The 12665-nt window shown below is 34.2% G+C and overlaps 1 protein-coding gene and 1 pseudogene across 1 annotated transcript; both read left to right on the forward strand.

Annotated features, from left to right (window-relative positions):
* Nucleotides 1-1081: 1081 nt before the first annotated feature.
* On the forward strand, nt 1082-7318 carry LOC130809037 (DNA repair RAD52-like protein 2, chloroplastic). Its single transcript, XM_057674641.1, has 4 exons — nt 1082-1601; nt 1938-1975; nt 5622-5713; nt 6794-7318. Exons 1-4 carry the CDS (start codon nt 1267-1269, stop codon nt 6926-6928), a joined length of 600 nt encoding a protein of 199 aa, XP_057530624.1. The 5' UTR covers nt 1082-1266; the 3' UTR covers nt 6929-7318.
* Nucleotides 7319-8160: 842 nt separating this feature from the next.
* LOC130809038 (hypersensitive-induced response protein 2-like) lies at nt 8161-12347 on the forward strand (annotated as a pseudogene).
* The last annotated feature ends 318 nt before the right edge of the window (nt 12348-12665 follow it).

The following is a 12665-nucleotide window of genomic DNA, read 5'->3' on the forward strand; positions in this document are numbered from 1 at the left end:
AATACTATATCTAATTGACATGATAATTTATTTTTTACATAACCATGCATTCCACCGGTATTTATCTATATAATACTTCTTCAAGTTTCTTAGTTGTTGCACTCCTTAATATCTTTAAATGCATATGAATAAATTCTAAAATACTAACACCGTTTTAATTGTTTTAATTGATTAGAATAAGAGTGTAATGAGTTCAATTATTTGATTGAATAAGAATACTTTTGAATTTACAATTTACCTTAACACACCAAATATAACATTTCAAACTAAAGTCTTTACAATAAAAACTTCAAATTTTCTAAGTAGTTCCATTGGGAAAACCCAATTGCTTGATGCAATATGATAAATACTTTTATGACTTTTAAAATTTGTTGAATTTGACATGAACATTCAGAGTTTCTTGATGATATACGAATAAAAATTAAAAGCTTTAGGCATTTTTATAGCATTTTTTTGGGTTTTGAGAATCTTAAATTGTTCTCGGATAATTGAAAATCAAATACTTAATTCCTATTAAAACTGTTATATCTGAAAGTGTATCTATTTTTATAAGTTGTTTCTAGAGGGAGTAAGGAAGGTGATGAAGGAAGACAATGTCAAATGTGAACAATAAATGGATACAAATTTGCTTCAATGATAACATGTAAATAATTTTTTAAGAGCGAAAATAATATAAAATTAAAACTTAAAAACAAATAAAGCAAATGGGAAACTATAAAAGCAACATGGTGTTCTTGTTCCTTACTTTTTTATATATTGTTCTTTTATTTATTTTTTTTACCTAGTTTGCTACTTTTATTTATATGCTTTTTAGATTTATTTGTTAATTATTGTTTAGATCAAGCTTATAATATAATATACAAGTTCACGGGTACTTGCAAGAAACACTTTTTTGGGGAATTTTTTTGAGTCGATAGACTCTTTGATCGCATTCTTTTTATGGCTATAGGTTGTCGTCTTTCTTTTCTTCTCAGATCCTACTTATTGAGTTTTTATAAGCGGAATATATCGTCTATGATAATGATCACAATGGAAACTATAAACTGCATTACAAGACCAACAGCTAAAAAACCTCACTGCAAAAAAAAAAAAAAAAAAACACACACACACAGAGAAAACACTGAGTATATTAATTAAATTCATTTTATATGTGAAAACCAGTCTTTCAAGTTTCAACGTGGGCGGCTGTAGTTCTAAACTCGTAAGTCGGAATATCATCAAAGAAGCTGTAGTAGGTGAACAAAGTCAGCGTCTCTGGTTCTGGCTATGGCGCTGCAAAATTCAACCATTCTATCCAAATCGACAACAATGGCGTCGATGGATAATCGATTAATTTCAAAATCGATTCATTCAGCGCCATGCCGCTTTTCTCTACCGATCAAGTTAGGTTACAGGCAGGATCAGCTAGTCGTTAGAGCTCTGGATCCCAAGAACAGCAGCGGCGGAGACGTTAAGAATGCAGTGCCGAACACCAATTATGTGGTGCCGCTTGATAAAGCTGCTTCCTCTTGCATCACTCGTCCACTTGCTGAAATTCTGCGAGATCTTAACAAGAGGATTCCTGATAATAATCTTAAACGCGATTCCAAAGTTATTCCCTGGTATGTCATTTGTTTATAAACTCTTGTTTGCGTATCTAGGGGTATTTGGTTTGACGGATTATTGTTTTTCGTTTTTCATGAAATTATTATGCTGAAAAGAGAGGAAATGGAGATGTTGGGACTTGGGAACATAAGGGTGGAGGAAAATTGATTTCAATTTGATTTGGAGGAGAATGTATACTATGAAATGGGAAACCTAGTTTTTCAATTTGAATTTTTTGTCACAGCAAACAATAGAAAAATGGTGAAAATAATTTTGTGGAATAGATTTTCACATAATCCAAACCCCCTTTTAATTGGAGCATTCTGAAATTTGCTTATTGTGTAAATCATCAGGTACCATGCTAACAGGATGTTGAGTTTTTATGCTCCAGGTGCTGTACACTCCTAATCCTTTTTTAGATTATTGTAATGTTGAGCTTAAAAGTTTTGTCAGTTTTGGAAGCATATTGTGGTTAAAGTGTTTATTTACTTGGTGCAATATGTAATTTCTTCTACATTTTGTCAATTGAATTTGAAGTATGAGATAATTCTGCCATATGTCAAGACCTTATGTATTGGTAATATTTTTGTTTGTTGTGCGGACATCGGAAGCTTTCACCCAAAAACAATTGAAAACAACAAAACAAATGAACAAAAATAAGAAACACACCAAGAATTTGACGTGGTTTACTATCAATGTGGTAGTTAGGTCCATTAGACACCGAGAGTAGTATTTCACTATGTAAAGAGATAGAGAAACAAGATGATACATAGTATTTATGCTGCTCACCAAAAAACTCTCAATTTGTGGCTCTCAATTCAATTCCTCTCTTCTTAACCGTAAACCTAACCAATGGGGGTTTATATAATAACCCTCATTTATAAAGGAAATTAGATATACAGACTAAAACCCTAACTCGGCCGTAACCGCTTTGAGTCTCTCTAGAGACTCAATCTTGCCCAAAGCAAGTGCCACGAACTCTAATCTCGATCGAATTGGCCAATAGTCTCGCCTGAAATTCTCAATCTCGCCCAAGACTCCAAATGCCAAAACTTTTATCTTTTCCGCATATTAATCTCGACCAGGATTAACATAATCTCTACCGAGATTAGTGTATGTTGCTTACAGAAACTTCTTCGACCACTCCTTTTGTTCCTTCCCATGATCGATCATTAACAATCTCCATCTTGACGCAAACTCGTGTTTAGCAATGAATCCATCAAACTCCATAGTGAAACTACCATCTTCAGTTTTAGCCGATGCTCAGTTCATGCACAAACCAATCATCCCAACAAATCCTGAACAGAGACTCATTACCTACTTGTAACCAAGTAATATCCACTCACAATGCTCCATCTACATCACGAGTCCATGGGTAAGCTCTACCTAGAGACCAACAATATTAGATACTTTAGTAGTTTTAGTTTCTCGATAATAAATTATTTTTATATATAAGGTGGACTGCTAGAGTGATGTTTGATTCAATATGTTAATGTGTGTTATAGAAAAAATCTCAATGATATCATGTATATTTTTTATAAGGTATATATGTTGATATTTTGGATGTGGTATTCATGTAGTTGTAAAAACTATTGTTGATATCAAAACTGAAACAACGAAATTTCTAAAAACTTGTTTTAGTAATTTACTATCTTTATTACAAAATATCTTTACAATGTGTAACAATGAAATTAGAATTTATCATCTTAATTCAAAAGTTATTTTTGTAGAAGTGCAAAGAAAGATTTCGAGTGTTAAGAACCAACAGGAAAAGAAAAGTATGAATACTTAGAAGGAATAAAGGAAGTAAAACTTTTGAGGCATAGATACAATTATGTCAGTAATCTGTTGTTATGGAAATGGTGAATTCGGATTCCCTAATTCAACAAAAGGGCCTATTACGTAGGACTTACTTTCTTTTCAATTCTACCCAGTTCTCGTCACTTAGTTAATTTCAGTCCCAATTCACTTGCACTTTTAATTTTTTTGTATTCTTTTGGTTTAGTTCCATTTCAGTTCTCTTCAGTCTTGTTTAGTTGAGTTCAAATAGTTCAAATCCTATACAACAGGCCGTAGATTCTTTGGTTTCTCAATGTCTTTGTTAGAAATGGTCATTGTGACTTTGTGAGCACAAATTAAGGTTCCTTCCCAAAATTAAGCACATATTGTTGCTTTATTTAGGTCAATCATTTATGATGTATGCATTGGTGAAATCTATCAATTTATGTTTTTTGCTAATGCATTTGTCAGCGACACTCACTGTTCAATATGAAGTTATTAGTGGCAGCTAGGTTTGTGCTGGAGAATCAATTGTGATCTAACACTCATTGTTCATACTTCATATTATACACATTATATATTTTCGTTCAGCAAAATTGCCTGTATTTTCAATTTTTGCTTCACTTCACTTTGCTTTAGCTTCTAGAGTTATCTTCTTTGCCATTTTATTGCTATACCATGAAACTTGACCCACTTCATTTGTGGGCTCTTAAGGAGAACTGCCTCTTGTTTGGTTTCTTGGGCTTTTGTATCCTAACCAAGAGAAAAGTATTGGCCGCATGAACACCTGTTTGAGTCTCTGAGATCCTGACCCCTTAATTCCCTCTGTCAGCTCTTGGCTTTACCCAATGTCGTAAAAATGCGCCTGGATCCTTGGATTTGTTTTCTTATCTGACAACAAAGTCCTTTTGGCTCGCCTATCTTCTGTTGTACCTTACAAATTGGTTCATTTTACTGTTTGATCCTTAATTTTTGGCCTTTGCTTTTATCATGTCTTTTATATTTTTATAGGCTTATGATTTGTGTTGGGATTTTCTACAAACTATTTGGGGTAATAGTTTTTCTTTTTAGGTTAAGACAAGTGATTTGGGTTTCTTTTTAATTTGATAAAAAAATATGTAACCTTGTAACTATGACTAAAAGGGGTCAAAATAATCAAGCTCGCTGATTTTGTATGCCTAATGCTTTGTGCAGAGTTGCTGAATTGTGTTCTGGTGCTTAGTTAATGATAATATTTGCATTACTTGTGATGAATGGTATTGTCCTGAAGTTTTTTGTGCTAATATGCATTGTGTGCTAGTGTGGAGGTAGCTAAATGTAAGCCCAAAACAGTATAATTCTAATGCCTTTTGTAGAGCCTGCTCTCCACAGGATAAAAGGGACCAGTTGTATTCTATGCGATTTAACCCTTCATCAAAAACAATGCCAATGTCTTAATTCAAAAAGATTAGGGTCTTCTATGTATACCAATATGTCTTAATCCAAAAAGATTAGAGTCTTCTAGTGGTTGCCCACAAAAATTCTCTTTTTCTTTATTCATTTCGATTTTCTTCATCTCAACCTGTATATCTAAATTCTTTATATTCTTTTCCACTCCTGCCCTCCAGATCATCATCTTCTGTCTTCCTCACCCTCTTATTAAAATTCCCAAAGTTATAACTTTCTATCTTCATTACCAGTTCACCAATACCCTAACCATATCAATTTTTTTCCTCCTCAATATCAGAGACTCCTAAAGCCTTTCTTATGTCTTACTTTCGAATTCAATCCCTCAAAGTATGTCTGATCATCTGTCTATGCATCCACATTCCTGCTACTCCTATCGTCCTATGATGGTCCTTTCTAATAGCCCAACAATTTGATCCAAATAATAGCAGTGTTCTAATAGTTGTTTGATAAACTTGCCCTTTAGGTTTAGGGACACATCTGGATCACATAATATCCTTGTAATAAACAAATGTGAAACCATCTGCTTTTGTTCAGAAATGCAATGACTGTTACTGCACAACTTCTACTAGGGGCATATAGTTGTGAAACTTGTGATTCAATGCCAATTTAATTAAAGAATAGGGAATCTTTCAGCTTGAAAAAGGACCTTTGCCTTGATGTTGTTAGTTTGCTGAAGAAAATACAACTAAAACCTTAACCCTTCTGATTGGGAGTATCTATGAAGACTTCCATGACAGAAGATCTCTATACAGAAGCCTTTGTACTCCCAGAGTCCCAGCTAAGTTGATATTCATTTTTGTTTTGTGTAGGTTGGTGTGGAGAAGTGCGTGATGTTATCTTCGCTGATGATGGAAGTGTTACAGTTGTCTACCGTGTCACTATACGAGGATCTGATGGAGAGGTGGGTTTCTATCCTAATGCTGCATTTTGTGCACAGCCTTTACCTATACCGGTAACAAGAATAAATGTTTCCCCTATTGTCCTTGTTGTTTGTGAACCTTTATATCAATTTTGTGTGTATATCATATAAAATAATCACTTTCTGCAATGCTTCTTTTATTTTCTTTCTGGTGTTTATTTTATAAATCCATTTATGTTGGTTTGGTCATATGCAAAGTAGACCGAAAAAATGCACTAGTTAGAATAGCGGAAGGTTGGAATTTTGAGGAGCTTAGAAGAGAAAGAGATAGGCGGAAGGGGACCAGAACAGCAAGTGTACAAAATAAAATGAAGAATTGAGATTTGCAGGAGTATATTACAATAATAGGCATGAATGAGGGAGAATGTATGTGGATGATTATTGAAGTGATGTTTTAATTAGATAGGTATAATCTTAGCTAGTGACAATCTCTTTGACATTGCTAATCTGTATAATTCTTTGTTCGCCGTGGACGTTCTCATTTCTTGCATCTAAATTCTTTTCTTCATATTTGTGTGTGTGCGTATGTGTGTTTCTTTATTGAAGAGGGTTCGGCAGATAGTTGAATCCTTCAAGTTGAAGGATTTCACTTGAAACAAAATTTTCCTGGATTCCTTATTTTCTATTATGTTCTGGAAAAACGACTTTGCTTCCCTTGATGTTTCATGCTAACTTCCACAAAATTTTAATCAGTTCTTTTATACAAAATGTAAATGGTTTTCTCCTGTTGACATTTTATATCGATCTGAAAGACAATTTCTTCGTTTGCCTCTTACCATTATAAGTTGATTCATACTGTCCACTTAGATAGCCGTCTCATGACTGGCTTCTAGCTAGTACCTTTACTACCGGGTGAGCTTGCTGGGTTATTTTGTATTGCTCCTTCATCCTTTTAAGTTTGCCACAATATTTGCAAAAGCTCCCACATATTAAAAAGTATTGGGAGCAACCTTAAAGGGACGAAGGGAGTAGATCACAGCACTAAGATTTTATTGTACTATTCAATTGTTCTTTGCCGATATACCACATTCTGATGGTGAACTTTCTAAAAATTCATTCTAGGCATATCGTGAAGCTACAGGAACAATCTTGTCTAATGATCTCAATTCTGCTGATCCCGTTGCTGCAGCGGAGGAAAAAGCTTTTGTCAAGGCTTGTGCTCGTTTTGGGCTTGGCTTGTATTTATATCACGAGTAATCAATCTATTCTACGTCTGTTATGGTTTTTGATGTACATACAATCATGTACGAAGACATGACAAATCACACGTGTTGACGTTGGGAAAACGAACATCAGGTGAAAGCTTGATGCCATTGAGCTGTATCTCCCTGCTGAAAGTCAATCCGAACAATGACTTCACGTTGAATGCTATATGTTGTTGCTGGTGTAAGATGGTAATCCTGTTTCGAGGATTTCTTTAGTCGTTTCAGCTAAGAGGTTATGTTGTCGATTTGATGTATTCATTAGTTTTATTGTATGAACTTGCCCTTTTACAAAATGTCCTTTTCTACAGGAAATGTGCAACTTATTTGGAGATTTGTGTAACATCCCCCTTTTGTCTGATAACATGTAGTTGGGTTTATCTTATGACATCGAGCAAACAACAAAGGAACTGGCTAAGAATGGCTTCTTTCAGATGATTAAATTGAGTCTTTGTTGGTTGATTTTGACCATTTATAAGCTCGGAATGAATTGAAAAACAGACGTATGAAATTAGAGAATATTGATAGGATCTAAACGGACAATAAGATTTTACTATCCGATCAAATAAATTTAGTCTCTTTTATAATTAACATTTTTATTCATGTCTTTCACAAATTAATTTCTCATACAAACACATTATTGATTAAAATATTCTAATATTACGTAATAAAGTTCTTTATTCTAATATTCATTTCTTAACCATAAACTTACAATTTTATGAAAAAATTTTAAACTTTTTAAATGAATAATTACGATCATCATTACACAAAAATTATTAGTTTTTGTTCCCTTTATTTTGTAGGTGGGTCTACTTATTTATATTTTTATGCCTTTATTTTATCTTTTCCGTGTAGCTACGTTTTCGTTTGTTTCTTTTGCTTTCTCGAGCCGGGGGACTCCTTTGGCCGTACTCTCCTTTATGGTTATGAGTTGTCATCGTCCTTTACTCTCCAAACCCTGTCCATAGTTTTTTTTCTATGAACGGGATATACTGGATAAGATGATGATGATGATATCATGGGAAGTGTTCATTTTCGCAAAATTTTAAAATCATTTTTTTTGAAGATAATTTTAAAAAATAAATAAATAACTTTGTTCCATATGATTTAGACACCGACATAATTATTAAAATTTTAATATTTCTAATTATATATAACTAAAATTTATAAAAAAATTAATACATTATGTTAAAAATTTTTAACATGGGAATAAATCAAACAAAATCAAATCAAGATTGAACCGTGAGACAAGGTCAAAAGGAGGGAGTATCACTATCTTAAGTAGTTGATTGCGATGTGATTTGATCAAATATGGATTCCTGAGAAACTAATTTGATTTGATCCAAGTAATTCTGATCTAATCTGATATGTAGTTGAGAGAGAACAAAATAATCCCGTGATCGAGTATATACTTATACAAGCTTATCCGTTCATGCATTTATACCTTAATAACTTATCATCAATAAATCATAACTTCATATACTTTCTCTCTACAGTAAGTAATTTCTTTCGCTTTTGTTTTTCCCCTCTAATTTCTTCTGTTTTTGCCTGAATTTCATTTCAATTTAGGGTTTGGAACTCACGAGCTGTCGCTATTTCCGATTTATCTTCCAAAATTTTGCCTTCAATGAGTTATAATACTCGTTGATTCTCTATATGATCTCAAAATTTAGTCATGATGGCGAAATCTCTCTAGTGAATTAAGATTTTATTTAGACTCTGAATGGATTATCGTTGATGACTTGATTGATGATTTTCCTCTCAATTGTGATTTGTGAGTAATTGTTTAGTATTATGCACATTTTGACTGATAAGTATCTGGATTGGGAAATATGACATTCTCAAGCAGTACTATTATTATCTTAGAATTTTATTTAGTTGTTTGTTGATCTTTTTTGTGGGATTAGTAAATGTTTGTAGTTAGTGTTTCTTTGTGTACAGATAGCTTTTCTTTTTTCATCTCTAACACTCGGAGGGTTCTTTTGTTAACCTTGATGTTTGCTTATTGTGCACAGAACTAAACAATGGGACAAGATTTGGGATGTATTCAAGTGGGTCAGTCAACCGTAGGAATTAGTGAAAGATATGGGAAGTTTGAAGATATTCTTGAGCCTGGATGTCATTGTGTTCCATGGTGTCTTGGAGTCAGTTGGCTGGTCAGCTCACCGTACGTGTGCAGCAGCTTGATGTTCGCTGCCTGTGAAACTAAAACTAAGGTTTTCATATTATTTGGCTGTGTATACTAAATCATATGTGAAGTTCCAAATGATGTTTGCTAATAGGGGTCAATCGAATGTCATTTCTTTGTTATCACTAAAGAGGTTAAGGTTGTGTACATTCAAACTCCAACCCCGACTATAGATCCATTTAGTGGCATTGGTGTAACACCCCGGCCCCTCGGACCGCTGATGACTACTCTTGAAGACTGTAGACTAGCCCCACAAACCAACACAAGTCTTTCCAGCACACTTTGGCCTCACTCGTGCGCACCCGGGAACACTTCCCAGGAGGTCACCCATCCTAAGATTGCTCCCCACCAAGCACGCTTAACTGTGGAGTTCTTAGCAAATGAGTTCCCTAGAAAAGAAGATGCACCTTGTTGATATGAGTAGTCTATCAATCCTTTTTCAAGCTAAATCTGGGGTATTACAATTGGGGTAATGGAATGTGTGAGATGTGAGTGTACATAGCCTTTTTGATAATCATGTGTTATTGAGTGGCTGCTCTATAGTAGCCCTGTATACATTTTTACCTCATATGTTTTATAATTGGAGTGGAGATGCGAAAGTGTTAAAGCAAGATGCTAGTGTTTTGTATTTAATATGTGTTTAAAGGATATAGAGCTACCAGCTCAATCAATTTACATTGAAGGTATTACAAAAGGTGACATAATAGTTGGAGTGCGGAAGAAAGTAGAGGGAGAGAGCTTTTACGTAGAGCATGGAAGAATAGAGAGAAAATGTTAAGCTTAAGCACGAGCATGGCTTAGTCACAACTCACGACAAATGCCTATATATAGGCGAAAGAGCAATGGAAAGAAGGGATAAAAATAGCAAAGAGTGCAGCGAACTTGTGCTCGCCCAAGCAGGAAAGTTGCTTGCCCGAGCATGTTGGCTGCTCGCTGGAGTGGCTGTATGAGGGGGTCTTGTGCCTGCTTCCTTCAAAGCTTGCTCTTTCAACTTAGTGCTGGCTCATTCGAGCATTACCCAACCACCTCTCCTCTTTAGGACCATGTGCACAAGGGTCAAAGCACCTTTACTCCTTTCCGTGCAATACACCATAATCTTCTATGCATTGAACACCCTTTTCAAGATCACCAATCAAGCCATACACAAATACTTGACCATATATTACATGTTAAAGCAAATCAACAATGGCTTGCTCCAAAACAAACTCTTTGTCATACAACAAGAGGATTCTCCCGTGATCAATGGTCTAAACAAATGAGCCAAAAGATAGTTTCTCAATTAACAATTGTAACAATATCATTGAATATTGTTCGTGGTTGTAAAAATTAGCCTAAATTTAACAACTGGTGAAAGAAATCAAAGCTAAGATTGAGATATATTAATGCGTTTTTGCCTTGGTTTGGGCAATAGCACTCATTTTTTTTCTTATGGTACGTATCTACGAAAAAAAACCAAACTCTTTAGGTAATTAGTGAACCAGTCCGAACATTGATCCTTTGGTCCATAGTCCATACATTGTGCAATTAAGTTTCTATTTCTTGAATATTATATCCTCTTATATTTTTATTCGTATCTTCTTTTGCTTTATACTTCAGTAACTTGTGATAAAGATATCCTTGTTTTATGCCATCTTCTCTTTGTTTCTGCAGGATAATGTGTTCGTGACGGTAGTTGCATCAGTGCAATATTGAGCTATGCCATCTTCTTTGTTTCTGCAGGATAATGTGTTCGTGACGGTAGTTGCATCAGTGCAATATTGAGCACTGGCAGAGAAGGGAGCAGATCCAAGCTTATGTTTTTGATGGTATGATTATAATTTTCTACTGTCGAGACTTAAGTTTGGCTGTAGACTTCACGTAGTTCTAAATGTATTAGGATTGCTTCAGGTATTAATATAACGTGTTCTTTCTCTCCGAATATTAGAGATTGATTATCTCTAATATTCTTTTTTGGCTGACAAAATTGTTGTTAATGAGTTGTTTTATATATTGAACTCCAGTTTGGTCTTGATGATTGATTTATCTGTAGTGTTGATTTTTGCCTCACTGTGTTCACATCTCTATGACTCTATCTCTGAAGTGCTGATATGCATCTGTTATCACGACAGTTATCCGTGCTAGTGTGCCTAAACTGCATCTTGATTCTGCATTTGAGCAGAAGAATGATATTGCAAAAGCTGTTGAAGAAGACTTAGAAAAGGTAACACTGATTTAAACAGATTGTGTGTGAGTAAAACTGTTCAACAATTCACACAGATTGTCTGCACGTAAAGCTGTTCAATGAATTCAGCAGCTTTTTTTTTCTTGTCTTAATACAGGCTATGTCAGCCTATGGCTAGAGATAGTTCAGACTCTGATTGTGGACATTGAGCCGGATGTGAATGTAAAGAGAGCAATGAATGAGATGAATGCTGGTAATGTATTTAACTTGATTAATTATCTCTGTTCCTCGGTTCTTGATCTCCCAACATTTTCTGTGTGATATTTGAAACTGATAAATGATAAATAAATGCGTTGTTTTGGACATTAAAACTTGTCAGAAGTCATTTTGCTGTTGGAACTGTGTCAAATTTCTCACAAACACATTGGTCACTGCTACTTGGAATCGGTGTAAAATAATTCACTAGCTAATTCGATTTCTGAATTCTCCATTAGCACAAAAGTCCACTACCCAACATAATTTGCTATTTTTGATTCACGATTCTTAAAAAGATTAGCGAATCACGATTCTCTATTAGTATTTTTTTGGATTGAAAATATAAAAGCTGCTAATTTGTGGCTTTCAATTATAACAGCTGCTAGAATGAGAATGGCAGCAAATGAGAAGGCTGAAGCAGAAAAGATACTGCAGATAAAGAAAGCTGAAGGAGAAGCAGAGTGTAAGTACGTCTCAGGGTTGGGTATTGCTCGGCAGCGCCAAGCAATTGTTGATGGGTTGAGAGACAGTGTGGTCAATTTCTCTGAGACTGTGTCTGTGTTCATCCCTCATGGCCCAGGTGCTGTTAGGGACATTGCCACTCAAATTGGGGATGGCCTCCTTCAAGGGCAGACTATGAAGAGGTAGTAGTTGTTAATCTTTGATCTTTGGCTCTTAAAAAGAAGTAAATTATGTGTGGATATTGCACCATAAAAATCTAGCTTGGGGTGGTTTGACTTGGTATAATTGAAGATTTTTTGTAGAACTTATTATTGAAAGATTATAATAGTGTTGTTTTGCAGCTATTTATATATGATTGATAAATTTAGCAACTTAATTGGAATGAAGGATAAGGATGAAATTTTAATTCTATTAAGATTAGTTAAGTAAAATGGAAGAAGAGAGAGAAAAAAATAAGTGAATAAAAAATTATGTGAATGAGAGGAATATATTAGAGATTGAATGTGTAGATGAGATGAAGAGAGATAATATATATATATATATATATATATATATATATATATATATATATATATATATATATATATTTACAAATAGGAATGTAGCAAAATTCTTTAGAACAAACTAAATTAAAATATAGCAAATCACTTCTAAAAAATGTTATCT

This window comes from Amaranthus tricolor, chromosome 3, assembly GCF_026212465.1.
Source record: "Amaranthus tricolor cultivar Red isolate AtriRed21 chromosome 3, ASM2621246v1, whole genome shotgun sequence".
Taxonomy (NCBI): Eukaryota; Viridiplantae; Streptophyta; class Magnoliopsida; order Caryophyllales; family Amaranthaceae; genus Amaranthus; species Amaranthus tricolor.

What these genes read in the sequence shown, in the direction of transcription:
- LOC130809037 (XM_057674641.1), top strand. Translation starts at nt 1,267, where the DNA reads ATGGCGCTGCAAAATTCAACCATTCTATCCAAATCGACAACAATGGCG. An exon ending in GATTCCAAAGTTATTCCCTG is followed by an intron (nt 1,602 to 1,937) that starts GTATGTCATTTG and finishes GTAAATCATCAG; the next exon opens with GTACCATGCTAACAGGATGT. An exon ending in TACGAGGATCTGATGGAGAG is followed by an intron (nt 5,714 to 6,793) that starts GTGGGTTTCTAT and finishes AATTCATTCTAG; the next exon opens with GCATATCGTGAAGCTACAGG.